Source organism: Balearica regulorum, chromosome 5, assembly GCF_011004875.1.
Source record: "Balearica regulorum gibbericeps isolate bBalReg1 chromosome 5, bBalReg1.pri, whole genome shotgun sequence".
Taxonomy (NCBI): Eukaryota; Metazoa; Chordata; class Aves; order Gruiformes; family Gruidae; genus Balearica; species Balearica regulorum.
In genome coordinates, this window is record NC_046188.1 from 64,598,445 (window position 1) to 64,616,535 (window position 18,091).

At 41.5% G+C, this 18,091-nt stretch overlaps 1 protein-coding gene across 5 annotated transcripts in view; it reads left to right on the plus strand.

Annotated features, from left to right (window-relative positions):
• The first annotated feature begins 7,461 nt into the window (after nt 1–7,461).
• The window catches only part of CCDC34 (coiled-coil domain containing 34), a 64,843-nt gene continuing 54,213 nt past the window's right edge, over nt 7,462–18,091 (plus strand). For all 5 annotated transcript variants that reach the window (XR_012835835.1, XM_075755333.1, XM_075755334.1 and 2 more), the window contains exons 1-3: nt 7,462–7,780; nt 11,532–11,664; nt 14,148–14,255. Coding sequence is in view for 4 of the 5 variants with exons in the window: in XM_075755333.1 (XP_075611448.1) it covers nt 7,575–7,780; nt 11,532–11,664; nt 14,148–14,255 (447 nt within the window). In the remaining variant the exon portion in view is untranslated. The remainder of the gene's footprint in view (nt 7,781–11,531; nt 11,665–14,147; nt 14,256–18,091) is intronic.

Consider the following 18,091-nt stretch of genomic DNA (forward strand, 5'->3'; position numbering starts at 1 on the left):
CCTCTGTTGGCCAACCAGTCACAGGTAATGAGAATTCTTCTAACGAGCACCTCTCAAAAAGGACAGTAAAGGTCAGCTACCATTTCATAATCGGTAGGGAAGGAAATCCAACCATCAGTCTTCCAGAAAGCCCGTTGTATTTTCAAGCAATGTTCTTGAGTATGGATTTATTTCTTCTTTTGTTTTACAAAATAAGTCTTCACTGAAACGCTATTAAAATGGTCAGATATTATCCATTTGGAGTTCTAGTATTTCATTGTACATCAATATGTTTTTGGAGTTACAGTTATGCTAACAGTTAACTTTGAAAGCAGTCAGCCCGGTGTCTTCCAACACACACAGGTCTTACCCGCTGGTAGAGGCGAAAGAGCACAGGCAGTAAGTAGCTACTAAAATCAACCCGTCAAGAAGCAGTGCTGCGAAACTGCCTGTCTCACCATCACCACGTGCCCAACGCCGGTGGATGATCACGTAAGGAGGACCCAGAAAAATCCACCCACCAGGTACTTAATGCCTCCTTTGTTGGGTCTTTGCTGGACAAGCTCATCTCGGTAGCAGGGTGCAAAGTAACGTTCAGATGTTCACAGCCGCAACAGGAAAGCCGTCCTCTCGCTCCCCCTTCTCCCCGCTCCAAAAGCGGTGTCAAATACATGGGGACAACTTGCCTTAAAGCTGTGCTGTGTTGGGAACGTGTGAGGTTTTTCAGTTACCTCCATACAAGTGTCGCCCGGGCAGCCGCCGCCTCAGCTAGGCAAAGGTTCCCGGTTCCAGTTTTGAGACTCAAAACAACTGAAACCTCACGGTTTACACCCTTCTGGCGTGTCTCAGGAAATAAATGCTCTGATTTTCTAGAGGCTGAAGCTAGGCTGAACTGTTCTTACCGTGACAGTGTTGCATACCTTGCTTCTACACCGCTCTCCACACCTGTTGTACTGAGCTCCAACACTGGATTTAGCAGACAAAAAGAATTTGCTGTTGACTTTAAATAAAGGAAGACTTCAGCAAGGAGAGCATTTTTTGCTGCTGTTTTTCTTCCTGATCTTGTGCTGTTTTCTGCAGGGGGACAGAGTCACAAATAAAATGACCAAGGTTGTTGCTAAGGCATTCCCTACCTTTCCCCCCATGAAGAGTAATTTCTTGTGGACAGCTGTCAGCTGCTCTGTGGCAGTATGCTGGGAGATCTCTTCATTTCAAATGGAGACTTTTTATTCTCTTATAAAAATAATGCATCTACTTAGCAACTTTTTGGTCTACATCTCTTTTGCCCTTTTTCATTTCTTTTCCAGTAGAATTTCCTGTGTTTATGATTAAACTTACTCAGAAATTTCAAAGTTATACAAAGATACTTTTCTCTAATAATTCTTTTTACCTTGATTACTATTTTTAAGCCTCCACTTTTAATTTACAGGCTAATGTTTTTAATTAAAAGCACAATGCAGGGTTTGTTTCATATGTACTCTCAAATTAATAATTTTTAATTACGTAGGTGCTTTTGATCTTTGCTAGCATAAGAAGTTTATTTTTAGCAAGAGATTTTTTTTTTTAATATTTTCACATATTGTACAGTAGAATCTGGCCGATTTGGCACTAGAGTTCAGCAGAAGATTCAGTAAATGAGATGAAATCTGAAGTGGGATAATACATGACAAATTACTGTTTTCTTTACTGTTGTATACTGTGAGAACGTGGAGGGTGAATGGACACGTTTCATACGTTGCATTCATGGCTCTACACTACTATAAAAATACCATTTAGGTTTTACCTCAGAAATAGTAGTTAATGGTCACTATGGTATTTACATAGGGAAATTACTTAGATTTGAGGGTAACAAAATAGGAAGCGTCTCACTGGTTTCCGGTAACAACAGTATAACCTGTTAAGTGTCTTTTGAAAATTTCAGCCCAAAAATGAACAATTAAATCTGTTAATAACTGAAGTTTTAAAAGAGAGAAAGACGCTGCGCAGTGTAAAGTGGCTGAACACGTGCAGGCTGTTGAAAAGGAGGAGGGCTGTGATCTCCAACTAACGTAAAACAACTGAGCTGAGGAGATCCTGCTATTGATTGAAAAAGATGGGATTTCAATATAAACGTGTTTCATAGAGTCCTTGCACATTCCCCTAACCAAGAGAGAACTTCTCACCTTCTCAAGGCCGCAGTCCTTGAAAGCAGATGGCTCCACATCTGCGACCAGCAGCGCCTGGGCTGGCACTCGCAGTGGGTGCAGCGTATTGCAGAGACGAGGATACGCCGTACCGCGGAGGAAAACTGGAGCAATCCAAGACCTCTCGGATTTCACCGCCTCTAGTCAAGCAGAACTACAAATACAGGCACAAAAATAGCCACTCGACAAGTATAGGCAGTGCTCGTTCGGCTCTGACACCGAGTGCGGAGCCAAATAACTTTCTTCCTCGCTCCCGTGCCTGCCCCACCGTTGTTCCCCACACTGGAAAATCTGAAGACTCGGCAAGGCTTCTTAAATTTGGCTATATTTGGTTCAAATGTTCTATTTATTTTTTTTTTTCCAGGTCACAAGTAAAGACAAGACATACATCCTTCACGTTTAAGGCACGTTGTCTAAGCCTTAGTTTGTGCCTAAATTTAGTATGTTGGGGGTTTTTTTTGGTAGGATTATGTTTATGCTTTTTCTGTGTTCCTGATTGCATCTGAAAGCAATCTTAACTGATTCTTTTCAGGAAATCTGGCTAATATTAATCAAGTAGAACTGAGAGGTTTCCTTCTGATGGCCCTTATGTTTTCAGAGACTGAGCTGATCAGATTACAGTTGAATTTTTAAAATTCAACTATTTCATAAAGAAGAGTTGGCAAATTCAAGTATTTCATAGCATTGTCAAATCAGGCTAGTTGATTTATGCCTGGAATTTAATTAATTTCTGTGTTTGTTACCTGTAAAATTGCTTTCTTGACATTTTCTCTGTAAAAAGGTTTTTCAAATGCTGTGGATGGCAATTAGCTCAAATTGCTCGTGAGCAATTTGTCAGGAGCACCTGGATGTGCAGACACACAGGTTTGTGTCTGATTGGCGTGACTGAACAGACAGAAAGTACAGGTCTGTGAATGTATTGCTCTGTTTACTCCGAATGTAACTCCCTGTGGGTAGTAGCTTAAAGTACTTACTCCGTAGTTTGTGATGGTGTTGGTTCAGTTAACAGACTGAATGTGGTTTTTGTCATTTCTTTAGTGAGAAATTAGGCAGATTTTTCACAGTGTTAACAACCATAGGGGTGTGCGTGTATATATTTATTCACTACACTCAGTTGTTTGCGGCAACTTTTGTGCTTCATGGTGTCAGCTTGATTTTGCCCGTAGGCTTTAGCAGCGTCGGCGCTTAATTCCTGCCAGGGCAGATCCTTTTAGAAGCAGTCTTTCCTATTATGGCACTAAGTTCACAGAATTCAGGTTTTGCCATGAAGCACGTCCTTGTAACATACTGTTTGTCTGCTTGTTAGTCCTTCTCTGGCCATAGGAGTTGTGTACCTGAACCTGCAGGATTCTTCTTTCAATCCCTAGTATTTTACAAAATGAGACCGTTTGGGCTCTTACCTTGCCTGTATTAAAACTAGGGCACGGTGGCTGTGGAGCTGGCTTGACAAGTTGGGCAGCACGGTAAGAAGAGGGGTAACAATGACATGATTTTATACTCTCATTTCTCTTCAAGTTGGATGGCTCTGCCATTCCAGTAACAATGCTTTAATTCCCCGAAAGGTGAACCACCTTTTGCTGCCCTCTGGATAGGCAGTCTCAACGCATAACTCTGGTACCTTGTCACAATACCAAGGCTTGTTAATGTAAGCTATTTGGCCAGCTCCTGTTCCTGAATCCCCAAGAATTAAATTATTCTGTATGATGACGTGGAGGGGAAGAGAAAGACTCAGATGTTTGTGTCCTTGGCAAGATTGCTGCCTTGCCTTGTGACATCCCTTTCTTCGGTCTTCACTATGAGATGGGCTTTAAGATCAGGGGAGGTTTTCAAGCCTTTCTAAGATGTTTTGAAATTACCTTGGTCTGCACCATGCAGAAATACTTGAAGTTTCGATGCCTGCCATGACGTGGAGCTTTGCTCACAGTGCTTGTTTAGCCATGTAGTAAACAACTTCTATACTTCTTTTACTCCTTAGCTGCAAGCAGCACATACAGAGATGTTCCTGTAAAACCATAGGTGGCTTGTGTTGAACAAACCTGAGGCATTGTGTTGCGCACCTTGTATCCTAAGAATTCAGACCGATTTGAAATTTTCTTATTGTTGTAACTTTACTCGGCATGAAATTCAGGTTCTAGTGATACTCTGTTGTCACCAATACTTGAATCATCAGCTGAAATTATTTTAATAGGTTTAATTTGTTGTCTGTTAGACGCTGTAGCTAGTAATACTTGAATCTTTATTTGATGATGATCAGCTCAACAATCTACCTCAAGTTGCCAGAGTTACGTTAGCATTATGACTATCAATTTGCTGCACAGTGATGTAGTCAATATTACAGGAGTGCTTAGATCAGAGATGCATTCAGGCCTTTTTTGTATTTTTCAGTTTGCTGGTAAACCTTTCCAGATGATCAGCTGGTTATCAGCACATGTCGTCAGCGATAGGATAAAGTGGTGGGTTGACCCTGTCTGGGGGCCAGGTGCCCACCAGAGCCGCTCTATCACTCCCCTCACTCGCTAGACAGGGGAGAAAAAGCATAACGAAAAGCTTATGGGTCGAGATAAGGACAGGGAGAGATCACTCACTAATTATTGTCACGAGCAAAACAGACCGAACTTAGAGAGGGAATTCATCTAATTTATTACTAAGCAAAACAGAGTAGAGGAATGAGAAATAAAATCAAATCTTAAAACACCTCCCCCCACCCCTCCCATCTTCCCGGGCTCAACTTCACTCCCGGCTTCAACCTCCGCCCCCTCAGCGGCACAGGGGGATGGGGAGTGGGGGTTACAGTCAGTTCATCACACGGTGTTTCTGCTGCTGCTTCATCCTCAGGGGGAGGACTCCTCTCATCGTTCCCCTGCTCCAGCGTGGGGTCCCTCTCACGGGAGACAGTCCTTCACGGCCTTCTCCAACGTGAGTCTCCTCCACGGGGTGCAGACCTTCAGGAGCAAACTGCTCCAGCGTGGGTCCCCCACGGGGTCACAAGTCCTGTCAGCAAACCTGCTCTGGCGTGGGCTCCTCTCTCCACGGGTCCACAGGTCCTGCCAGGAGCTTGCTCCAGCGCGGGCTTCCCACGGGGTCACAGCCTCCTTCAGGTGTCTCCACCTGCTCCAGCATGGGGTCCTCCACGGGCTGCAGGTGGAACCTCTACACCCCCTCATCCTTCCTCCATGGGCTGCAGGGGGACAGCCTGCTTCACCATGGTCTTCACCACAGGCTGCAGGGTGATCTCTGCTCCGGCACCTGGAGCACCTCCTGCCCCTCCTTCTGCACTGACCTTGGTGTCTGCAGAGTTTCTTACATCTTCTCACTCCTCTCTCTGGCTGCAAAAGCTCTAACTTGTCTTTTTCCCCTTCTTAAATATGTTATCACAGAGGCGCTGATTGGCTTGGCCTTGGCCAGCATTGGGTCTGTCTTGGAGCTGTCTGGCATTGGCTGTATCAGACACAGGGGAAGCTTCTAGCAGCTTCTCACAGAAGCCACCCCTGTAGCCCCCCTGCTACCAAAACCTTGCCACGCAAACCCAACACAGATAACATTTGTTTTTTCCTTACAGGAACCGTAGTGGTATTTCTCCAAGCTGCCAAGACGAGCTCCCATGAGATGGTAAGCCGAATCAAGAAGCTCCACCACTGAAAGGGGGAAATCCCTCACACCTCATCTCTGCTTCTTGGTTTGGCCTCAGCACTTGTCTGACATCTCCCTGAGCTTTAACTTGTTCAGACCCCAAGTTGCGTGGCCAAAACAGTTGGAATGTTTTCTACTACATCAGTAAGGTAGCGTGGCTCAGCGAAGAGTCTGGTGAGCAAGAGGGAGGGAGAAGTCTGTGCTCCTGAGGAGCGGGAGAGATGAAGCCCTTCCGGTAGGGAAATGATGGAATCTGCGGCCCGAGCACCAAACAGCCCATCTCAAAATTCCCAAGTACAATCACTTGGGCATTCTTTAGGACTGAGTTAATGATGGCGCTGAAGTGTCTCCCACCTCGGGGCACATTTTAGGTGGTGTCTAAGCACAAATAATGGTTGTGTAGGTTTGATGCCCTTTTTATATCACTGAGCCAGTGAAATTCAATTTTTCTAGCAAGTCAATTGCCTCAAATGTCACAAACGCCTCCCATTTTAGACAAAGCATTTTTAATACGGTTGCTTATTTTTCAACTTGCCTATTCAACTAAAAAATACATTGCTAAACTCACCGTTCTGAAGATTCTTGGTAAGAACAATTATACCTATATAGCAACCAAATTTGGAATCACTTTCAAACTTTTACACCTCATGTTTGTATCCGTAATGCTTATGCTTGCTCAGCCGCAGCAAAATGACTCAATGACGTTACAAAAAGCTACTGGCTGCTAGTCAGCGGTTATCTCCTTGGAAGATGAGATTCAAAGGCGATTAAAAGCTTTGGTGATACCTATGATTGTTGCTGATCCTGCTGAAGAGTTTGGTTAAAAGCCAGTCGAGGTGGCCTAATGTTGGCGGTGAAGAGAGACTGCGTTCCTGGGATTTGGAACCACGATGGAATATTGACAAAGTGGCAAAAAAGAACGGACAGGAGTGCATTAAAAAAAAGTTTTATTTAGAACAGTTATAATAGACTCAGTGGAGAATTAACTGATAGGAGATTAGGAAAGGACACCACTAGCCTAGAAGAGGTGTATGAAAAACAAGTCTTTAGAACTTTAAATCAGAAACAAGATTCAAATTGTAGGGGCTAATTTGGGATATTGCAGTTCAAGGATAAACTACAAACTTAGTGGTTAGAAAATGCCTAAGCTACCTTCTTCTGACATATTAGAATCATCTTCTGTGGATGAGGTTGCTGGTTCATTTATTGAACTAGTAAATGTGCAAAAAATATTAAGTAAGAAAGAACAACTGCAGAGAGTTCATATAAATTACCTTAAGGTAGTGGCAGTGGTCACTGTGGAGATGACCAGGGCCAGGCAGGTGGTTGCAGAGCCTGTTGCCTTTCCCGGACCGGGGTTCTTCCCTCGTCCTGAGAGAACTATACTGGCCCCCGGTTCTGACCCCGTGTTTCCCCTGTGTCTTTCGCAGGCGCTGCCTGATCCCTCCCTGCCGGGGAGGGGGCGGCTGGAGGCCAGCGGCCCGCTCCTCCCTCGGGCGGGCAGACGGCCTGAGGCGAGGCGGGCGCAGGCGCAGAGGGAGGTGCCGTCACGCGGGCGCCAGGGAGGCGGGGCGGGTGCCTCGGGCGGGCGAGGCGATTGGCGGCGCGGCGTCCTGGTTGCCATGGCGGCAGCGGGGTGGGGGGGGAAGCCGCGGGGGCCGCCGGGAGCGCGGGTCGTACCGCGCCGCCTGCGTTTGTTGGAGGCCGCCGCTCTGTGGTGAGGGGCGGGTGGGAGGCATCTGTTAACACCGCCGCCCTCTCCCTCCGGTACTACCCGCCGGCATGAGCAGCGGCGCCCGGACCCGCGGTAGGAGGAGGCGGGTCGCCCGCCTCAGCCCGCCGATTTCTGCCAGCTCCGAGGGCGAGGAGCCCCTCAGTCCCTCCGGCTGCTCCCCGCTCTCCCCCGCGTCCCGCCCCAGCTCCCCGAGCGGCGAGGAGGAGGAGGAGGAGGAGCGGGCGGCGGCCTGCCGGAGCCGGCGAGGCGATAGGTAACCCCTGCGTCTGGGCCCAGGTCTGAGCAGGGAGCTCGGGGCCGCCCCTTGCGTGAGGAGCCGGACTCCTGTACTCACCGCCCTCTGCTTGAGGCCTTTGCTGGGGATGGAAGATGATTTCATATACGTATGGATTTGTTTGCATAGATAAGCGCTTTAGGCACCTCGTTCCCTTTTTATGATATCTTGGGAAGTCGGAGGTTATGGCAATCTTTTCATAGGCAGTTGAGTATTTTCATGGATTTGTAAAATGTCTGTAAGATGTTGATGTGAGGCTCAGAGTCTTTGCAAGTTAAAAAGGTACAGCTGTTCCTGTCATCCTTTTAAGCGTACTTGGAGACTTAAGGGCTATTTTGGTGAGTCTATATAGTTATACCCAGAGTCAGTTTCAGGTGTGCACATTGCACAGTTCCTGTGGCTTCACTTCATTCCCTTTTAATTAACGTGCAAACTTAGTATGTCTTCTTTCCCTTGGCATCTCTTCTGCTTGACAGGACAATAAATAATCCTTATTCCTCCCTTTAAAATAGGAGGGGGAAGAGCAGGGGGTGCCTGGAATATGACCTTCGCACATCTGTGCGGTAACTGATGGGGGCTGTAGCTGGGAAGACTGAACTGAGCTAAAAGTGCCAGTGGGATAAGGGAAGGACAGCTGAGCTTCACTGGAGTGCAGGGTTCCAGTGTGGTTCTCAGACTCCCGGGGAGAGCAGTGCACACGTGAAGGACTATGGGCCACACTCAAGTTTTCTTGCAAGCGTTTCTTGAAAAAGATGCTGAAAGTCCAGGGAAAGCATTCAAATGTAGTCAGAAATAGAAGCTTCAGAGTGAAAAGGATGTTAGCCTGTTTATGGTCCTTCCCGTTTCAGGTTTTCTGTTAATCTTTCCTTTTACTCCTTCCCAGTAAGCAATTTTGTTCACGTACCTTGAAGTTCTGTAGCACTCAGTTCAAACCATTACATGTCTTTGCAGCTTAAGATGCTACTTGAAACAGCTCTCAATTTTTGGGCCTGTTGCTGCAGTGTTCCCTGGCAGTGGAAAGATGCAATTGAAGGTGATCTCTGTTAAGGCCCAGGTTGGAACAATCTCATTAAACTCTGTGGGCACAATATATACTTCGCTTATGGAGACACTGCATCTGAATAATACTGCTGCTGTGTTGTAATAAGTGTCTACCAAATGTTCATATAGCAGCTTCCGTGTATAACTGCCAAGATCTCAAAGGTATAATAATAAAAAACACTTCTTCTTACACAGCCACTACTCCCCCATATGCACACTCTCAAAGAGTCTTTTTTTTGTTGTTGTCCTCTTAAAACTACACAAAAATTAGCCGGAGGCAGACATTTAACGTGGGAAATACAATATTTGCAAAAGAGAAAAGCTGAAAACAAGGCCTTATGAAATGATGTTAGGCATTTTCATACTTTCTTTGTGGATCAGTGTTACGTTTGATGGCGTGACTTAAGTGAATATATGGTAAATGATAATCACAGTGTTTTCTATTAATCAGACTTCAGTTCTAATGCCAAATGTATCTAATTCACTTTAAGGTACTTATTTTAATACAAATGTGGACTTGAGAATGTGGTACTTTGAGAAGTCTGTTATTTTAATTATTCTGAGGAAGGTCATAGCTGTGAACATGCTAGCATTTCAGAAAAAGGTCGCATGAAATTCACGGTCTGTGTGGCTCAAAGTGCATAATGAGCGTGCCAGGGAGACCGCGACCAGTGGCTGGGATGTACACGGAGAAGGGTTGGGTTCCAGTCTGTGCTCCGGTGCAATCTGAGAGCTTTAGGTGCAGTACTGCAGAAGAGGAGAAATGTTTTTTCTAGCGATTCTTTGTGTTCAGCTTGTGTTTTTTGTTTAAACTTCATTTTCTGTTATTTCTTAAGTGTATACAACAAGTTTTTAACTTACTACTTTGAATTATTTTTCTGAGAAGCTGTTAAACTTGAACTTTATAATTACTGGTACAGGAGAACACATAGTAAATATTATTTTTCCTACTTCATTCCTTCTACCAGTGCTTTTTCTCAGGTTGGTCTAATATGGCAGCATTATTCTAGTACAAAGTGCCATAATATAAATCGTGCGTAGCAAAAGAATGTATTGAGGAAGTATCCCTGCCCAAAACGTCAAGTCTGGACAAAGTTGCATTGCTTTCCTGAATTTGAATGCATAATACTTTTATCCTTATCTTTAATAAACTTTCAGGAGAGTTATTTTCTGACAAAATGTGTTGTTATGCCTTCTTAAGTTGCATCCTTTATTGTACATACCTGTTTAAAGACTGTCTCTGTTGAATTTTTGATCCATGTTAACACTGTAGCATAAAAGCCCTACGGTGGGCAGAGTGTGTTGGACCAGGCTGGGCTCGGGAGTGCTTGGTCTGTGCTGCTTCTGTCCGCGTGTGCCGGTTCCCTTGGGCTACTACAGCTCTGTGGCAGCACAGTGTAAAGAGAGTTGGGGGCTGATTCTGTGTGGGGAAAACAACCCTTTGGCAGGTTAGTTTCAGCGTGAATCAGTTCCCCTGGACGTGTCACGGTCATATTAGCATGCATGCATGTGGGTAACAACAATGGAGAAGAGTAGGACAAAACTCCTTAGCACTGACATTGTCCCCAAATGTTTTGTATGTTTAGAATATACTTCTGTGATTACTGGAGTGTAAAATGCGTTCCAACAGAGTGTTGCTGTTCCCTGTGAACACTTAATACTTTTATAGTGATAAAACCCAGATATGCTTAGAAGATTTATTTCAGGAGCATGAGCATAATATGCTTGTTTGAATGCGTCTTCTGCAGCTTGAATTCAGCAAACACAATTAGTCACTGTAGTGAAGTATGTAGGAAGGTATTTCCAGAGCCCATATGTCCGTATAAAGTACTAATGTGCAATCTAGTTTCACTATTTTGTTAAGAAAAAATTCTGTCTAAGATAGAAGAAATCTTATAAAGAAATCTATTGGCATGTTTTCAATTTTCGTTGACTTAAAGCCTAATATACTTATGAGGTTGTACCTGTATAGAATGTTATAAAAGATATTTCTGGCCTGGGGCTAGGATTGCTGCATTATTAATGAGTAAAGAAGTTATGAGTGAGTTATGCAAGGTATCCTATTAAAAGTCTAATAGAACCTTGTATAATATCATCAGGTATTGTATGCAAGCCATATTTCTTAAGTATGTTTCCTGTGAAAGCTTTTTAGGGTGGAAAACTCTGCCTATTAGAGTGAATGAATTCTTAATGCTGAGATTGCTTGATGTCATGAATCCAATTCTATAGGACTTGAAAGAGGAACAAATATTCTTGATTATCCTTTGGTCATGCTAAAGGCCACTTGATACATGGAGCCTCTCTGTGACCAAGGACAGCATGGTACTGTTAAATCTCTGATTTCCCTTGATTTCCATATGTGAGAAGGAAGGTGACATTTTGATGTTTCTGGTGTTAGTTTTTGTTTAGTGCATAAAAGGTAATGCTTGAATCTGTCCCACAGTTTGGAACAGGGGGAAGAAATCGCTAGCAAGCTAGAATTTCCTAAGTAGAATATGAGGGGGATGGTCAAAGGTACACTACAAATGCCATTTATCCATTCTAGAGATTACTAAGAAAGTAGGAAAGGAGTGTCATTGTTGTTGCAATATACTATAAATGTTATTTTTCAAGGAAGTAGCACTGCTTAACTTTTCAGTCAAATATATTACAGATAAATATTCTTTTACATTTCTTGTTTTTAATTCAGGAAGGCTGAAGACTCTGAAATAGCAGGGGGGGAAAAAGAGTCACCTTTGAAAGACAATCTTTCACCATGGGAAGAATGGTTCATTAGCAAAGAGAAGGAACTACGTGCCCGCTTACAAGCTAGAGCTGCAGAGGTGAATATATCCAATAAGCTTGATGTGAAGTCAATAGAAGACAGCAAGTACCAAAATAGAGGATTTTTTTCTTTTGGTTGTGGGAGCACAAGTAGCTTTATCCATTATTTTTTAGTGTCTTGGGCCTCCATAGTGTTTGTGTTTGACAATGCTGACATGATTCATGCTGCATGCATTCTCTTTTGCTAAATGTTATGCTTCATTGAAGTGGTGCTGTATAATATTTTGCTTATCCAACTGTCAGGTAATGGTTCAAGTTTAAAGGATTAAAACATATTTATATAATTGGTACCTTGATTTTCATCATGGGTATGTATGCCTGCATGTAGGTAGTAAAACATGACAGGGCGTATGCTGGGCGTAAGTATGCCAAGCTACTTGGCGAGATATGAGGTACAGTGTTGTTACCCACTTAGTGTGTAATTATAAATCTGTTTGGTGTCCTTTCCCAGGATAGGTTTCCCTGTCCTGGCATTTCTTTCCCTCCTTCCATCTTTTGCCCCCTTGCAAATAAACAGTTCTTGAATAGTGCGGCTTGGGCAGAATTAAGGGAGAGCGCTGTATCTTTTCTTGATTAATATGTTTGTAGTTGCAGTTGATTAGATGATATTGTTGTTTAAAATCAAATTGGAAGTATTGGGTTATGGTTAGAACAATCACATCAAAGTTAGATCATTTCTCACTTTAGTTACTGATTTACTATTTGACCTTGAGCAATGCCCTAACCTTTCTGTGATTCACTTTATCTGTAAAGTGAATATAACATACAGCTGTTTCATGCCGGTTATCTCATGCTGTTTATAAAACACCGTGGGAAGGTTCTGGAACAGTCTCTTAGAGGTCAGCATAACACCGAAATAGTTTATTAAACTTGAGGAATACATTCTGATCCGTTAATATTCACCACGCATTTCATGACTTCCCCTTTAGATTCCAGTTTGTTAGCTGTGTCTCCCTGTTTTGATTTTTTAAGTACAAAAAATGAGCCAAAGTAATTTCTGGCATCATGTAGAAAGTGCGGTTTGTGTATGGACTTCTCATGTGGTCTTGATAAGGAACCAAAGCAATTTATTCTTGTGTATTACACAATAGTGTTCATATAGTACTAAATGTAATCTAGAAGATGTCTTTCTGAAATATATATTAAGAGCAGTCATAGGACAAGCATTACTTAAAGGTGGAATAGGTAAATGTTTTATTTTTAATTGGTAAGATTTTGAAAACATTAGGTGTTAAACTGCAACATAGGCAACTGAAATAGCTTATATCAGGGAAAAAATACAATCAACCTTTTTGTAGAATGCCAGAAGAGAACAAGCTATGTGATATAAAAATGTATTACTACATTTGCATATAAAAAGTATTCTAAACTGATATCCTAAGAAACAGAAGTCCCAGATTTGTTGCTGACAGCAGCACCAAGTCTGCCCTGAACATTGGAAATGTGGATAAATGTTTGGAGTGGATAGTGGATGGGGTCTTCTAAGGTACTTACAGTGCCATCACCTTTTATGGAGACCAGGATCCCTGCAATACAGATGTCTCAGAACTCGAAGGAGGTGTTAGTTGCTGTAACTTTGCCTCAGTACAGCAACAACTGTATTTTCAAACTGTGCCTGTATTGTGAGTATTTTCTTTGAGCTCTCTGTAGGCTCCTATTTTTTTCTTGATGTCTTACTAAATTGAAATTCAATGTCATAAGGAGAGGGGGTTCTCTCTGAAAGTAGCTGCAGTGTAGGGACCATAAAATCAGTTTCATGGAAGTAATTCCATCTATCTATGTTTGAAGGTAGAATTTTCACTGAAAAATAGCACTTTGTGCTACTGCTACTGATAGAGAAGCTAGACATGTCAAATTGTTATCTTAGTCATGGTTTTCCTTTATCGATTCATTTCCTTGGAGAGATGTAAGTGATTGCATATATATTTTATGTCCTATAAAGATAAAATACTTCAGAATTTCTTCTCTCATCTTCAAAATAAAGCTCCTGTTTCAAAGTTTACTAAAATCTACAAGAACTTTGGCTTCAATAAGCTTTGGGTTAAGCCCTAAGGCTCCTGTAGTTCTGGTACTAAAAATCACAAGTGAGTAATATTTCATTTAGCTTTTGATGCCTTTTTGAATGCAGAGCAGTACATCGTGTAAATTTTAAGTATTGTAGGAAAGTACTGCTGCGAATTAAGATTCCACTGACTGAAAGGGCATTAAAATAAGCTGAGGAGTGATTTCTTATGTTGAATTGTTTCCAAAGCCTAATTAAAACATGTATTTCCAGTTCATATTCTAAAAATTAGACATTTCCATTCATTGTATTTCATAATATTTATATTGACTGTCATCCATATTTTCCAAAATCTTAATGAAGGAAAAATTTCAAAACCTAATGCTTACATTGTTTTAACTGCAGCACTGTCTCCAGTATTGAGTGTATTGGTGTAGATGGTCACCACAGATTTAAGATGTGTACTTTTTCTTTAATTAGGAAATGAATATACAGCTTGAGAAGATGAAGCAAAAGCAAGAGTGTGAAAGGAGGAAAAGGATAGCTGAAGAAAAGCATAAGGAATGGGTACAAAAAAAAAGAGAAGAGGTAAATACTGCTTTGGCTGCAAATATTCTAGCATGTACCACGCCTAAGTAAACCTATGTAAAATTTACTTAGACTGTTTGGACAGCCATGTTTCTAGTTTGATGAATGAATGGCTGTTTTAATTGAAAATTATAAAACTGCACCAACACAGTTAAACATTTTTCCAAGACTGATTTCTTTTTTTTTTTTTTCCCCCTAAGGTATAGAGAGATTTGTTTTCTGAGTAGTCAGATAACTGACAATTGGCCTACATCTTGTGCAGTAGCCTTCTGCTAATTATAGCTGGGGTTCTGGTCTTCAGAATACCCCACTGTTCCTGACTTCCTAGGTTCAGTGCCCAGGCGCTTTGGGTGTCTTAACTGTTTGCAATGTCTTGTACACCAAGTAGAGCCAGAAGAAGGATTTAATTAAGTACCATTGTGGACAGGCAAATAGTATGGTAGAGTTTAGAGAGATAATTGAGGTGTGAGGCCAGATTCAGGAAATTCTCAGTAGACCACAGTTAGCAATTGGGAATTCCTTCATCCAAAAAGTCATTTCTGAGTGGGATCAAAATTTTTTTTAAGTTCTCTTGAGAGGGATGCCTAAGTCCAGGATCAGAAGCATACAGAATCATGACCTCAGTGGGACATTGTACAGCTCTGTGTCACACAAAGCAAGCATGTATACTGGGTGGCAAAAATGGAAACGTTTGGGAGGCTTGGGCTTCTTCAGCCTCTGGTAGTTGTTGGGCAAATGTGTTCATTGTCTTACGGTCTGTAGTGATACCAGTTGCTTATCGTTCTGTACCTCTGGTTCTGAATAAAATCACATGAAAATTGATTAACAGTATCACAATGGCAGTAGCTGGGTTAGATATCCAGAACTCGTACATTTGTCTTCACCATTTCAGATTTCGTTCTTCAAATTCAGTCAAGAATCACTGGAATAACCTGTGTTTGGATCCAACTTAATTACTCTTAGTCTCAATGCTGACTGGATGATTGGCATAAACCCGCCCAAAACCAATCCTGCTCTAAGCATTTATTATGATATAGAAAGGGTCCTCCCTTATTAAAGTACACAGCAAAAAGTAACAGATTTATTATTCAGCACAAACAATGTCGTTTTCCTCTTCTAAAATGCAAATTAAATTATAGGTGTCTGTAATGATTCATTGGCTTGAAAGAGTTTGGGCTGCCTGTTAAAATTCTTCATAGTTCAAAACAGTGAAGGTTCTCGTTTTCCCTCCTCGCACCCCTCCTTCAACTTCTGTAAACTTCTACCTGTTTGGGTCTTCCAAAGACCTTTGTCTTCATGGATTTACTGATTAACTACTTCTTTTCTATTGTTGATGGGAATAGGAGGTCTTTTTTATGGTAATCACATCAGCCCAGAGGATGGGGAAAAAAAACATATTTGTGTTTGGACTTTATCATACTATATTTTGGAAGGATAAGGTCATCCTTAGGCCATGTCCCAAGCTTTTACCAAAAGTAATCTGATTTTCATTTAAATCAGATGATTCATTGGCTAGTCTTTTCTGTAAACCACACTCAAATCAGGAACAAACTCAAAAGCTTAGCCATGTTTAGGATATTAACATTTGTGCTGCTTAGACCTTACCACTTCAAGTTTCCACAAGATTATGTGTGGATCTGTACACAGACTGAAGGATAAATATGTCAATTCAGTGACTAAGAAGGTTTAAAATGGTGTGAAGATTTTACATGACATTTAAGGTTAGATTCCTGAGCACTGGCAGTTGCTATGATTTTCTTGTGAGACGTATACACGCTCCCCATTTGGGAAAGCTCACTTCATTTCCTCATAGAAGCATCAAAAGGTGCTCCTTGAGGCAAAAATCACAGTATTCTTCACTGAAATATGCATTAAGCACTCACCTTTTTCATATCCAGTTACTGATTCTGAGCCGCTGGATGTAGATTGCAGAAAATGCTTTACTTGACAGGAGGCAGAACTTTCAGGGGTGTTACCTCTATGACTTCCACAAGTCTATACCCTTTCCCATTGCTGAATACTGTACTGGCGAAGAAAGTAAGGCACGGTTAAGCGTACATGAAACTTCTTCCTTCATCTTGAGCATCCAGCACCAGGAGACGCTGCTGGTTTCTGTAAGCCAGGCCAGTTTTCTTGCATTTTGTTGCATGGCAATGTCAGTTGTGATGCTTTTACTGTTACATTCTAAGCTGTGAAATATATTTTTGCAAATATGGCAAAATTTTGCAGCTTACTAGGAGTTAAAAGCTTAATAAAATCAACTGTCGGGCGCTCTCCTGGTTCTACTAGTGCCTTTACAATTTTCAGTAAGATACCAGATCTCTGCTGGACAAAAATAGTCTTACTTTCTCTCCTAAGGTTGAGTCACTTGTGGGCAAACAGTAAATTGTCTGGTTGACTTGTTTTGGTTTAGATGTAATAGAGCTCTACTTTTTTAACAAGTCATAGGAATATCAATCAAAATATTTTAATTCTAAAATATCTCAAAGCATGCTTTTGATTCCAGAAGAAAATTTGCTTGAACCCAACATGATTTTGTATGTATCTAAAACTTTTATTTCTGAGTTACTGCTAGATGTATTGATAAAAATGAGGTGGGCATGATTATAAATTGTGAGCAAGCAAAGTTGGCATTCAGTGTCATCTTTTCATTATTATCCTTGATTTGAGCGGTAGGCAGAACTGGACATAGATCAGCAAAGCCGTTAGAATCTGGCTTGATCTTTCTGGAATGTTAAAATGCTTGCTTGATTGCTTATTGCTGTATTTAGACTTCAATTTGGTAAGGAGCTCTGTGTAGGCAACTCATAGCTGAACTGTGAAGTTTCAAAACAAAGGAAATAGCGTCCTCGATCCCTGTCTCATGATAGAACTAAATCTTGAATAGATACTGAAAACTAACTACTGTCTCGTTTCTTCAGGTTAGAGTTAATGCTTGTGAAAGCTTATTTTCTCTGCATCTGTTCATTCTGGCACTTTATGTGAATTTTTTTTTCTTTTTTCTGGGGGGGAGCCACAAAAGGACCCATTCTTAGTGGAATGAAGTTTCTTATTGAAAATAAAACCAATAGGTAAAGAATGGCTAGATTTTATCATTAAAAAAAAAAAAAAAAGACCTTTGAAGTCTATCATTTCATGTTTATATGCTAACTCCCTGTAGATACTGAACAGATCAGTTAACTTCTGTCATTGTTCTCCACCACTGAGTAAGCTTAAAAAAACCCAACAGCAACTAACACCACCCTCACTTCATCCCCTCAAACTGTATCTTGGAATTATTTGGATTGAGGGACCTACATGTGTGATATGTTTTGAAAATCTCCTCTCCATAGTGGCATCTTTGTGACTTGTGTCTTGTCAACACTTGTGTCTTTGTTCTTGCTTAACAAATAAATGTTTTCTGACTGTTTTGCTTAGCACACTGTAGGTGATACATAGACTGTTTACAGACTTGGGTAAATTACAGTTTAATGAGGAAGATTAAAAAGTACTGCTTAACATCTTCAAAATATTTGGGAATCACATTTCTGGTTGCTTTGAAGGATTTTTCTCTCTCATGTAAATTCTGATGGATTAATATGTGATGACAAAACTTTGGCATGGTGTAAATTATGCAAAAAAAAAAAAAAAAAAGAAGTGATAGGTGAGGTCATAGATGTTCAGAGTTGATCACTCGTTCATACTTGCTTTTGTAGTGTTTCCTTTGAATACCATCACTATTCAGAATTTGTCCGATAGGGTTCAATTCAAAGTTCCTTCACAGTGTGACCAGGCACTGGTTTTACAGCCTGATAACTTACTGTGTTCTACTTAGTGGAAGTTTCTGGAGATGGTAG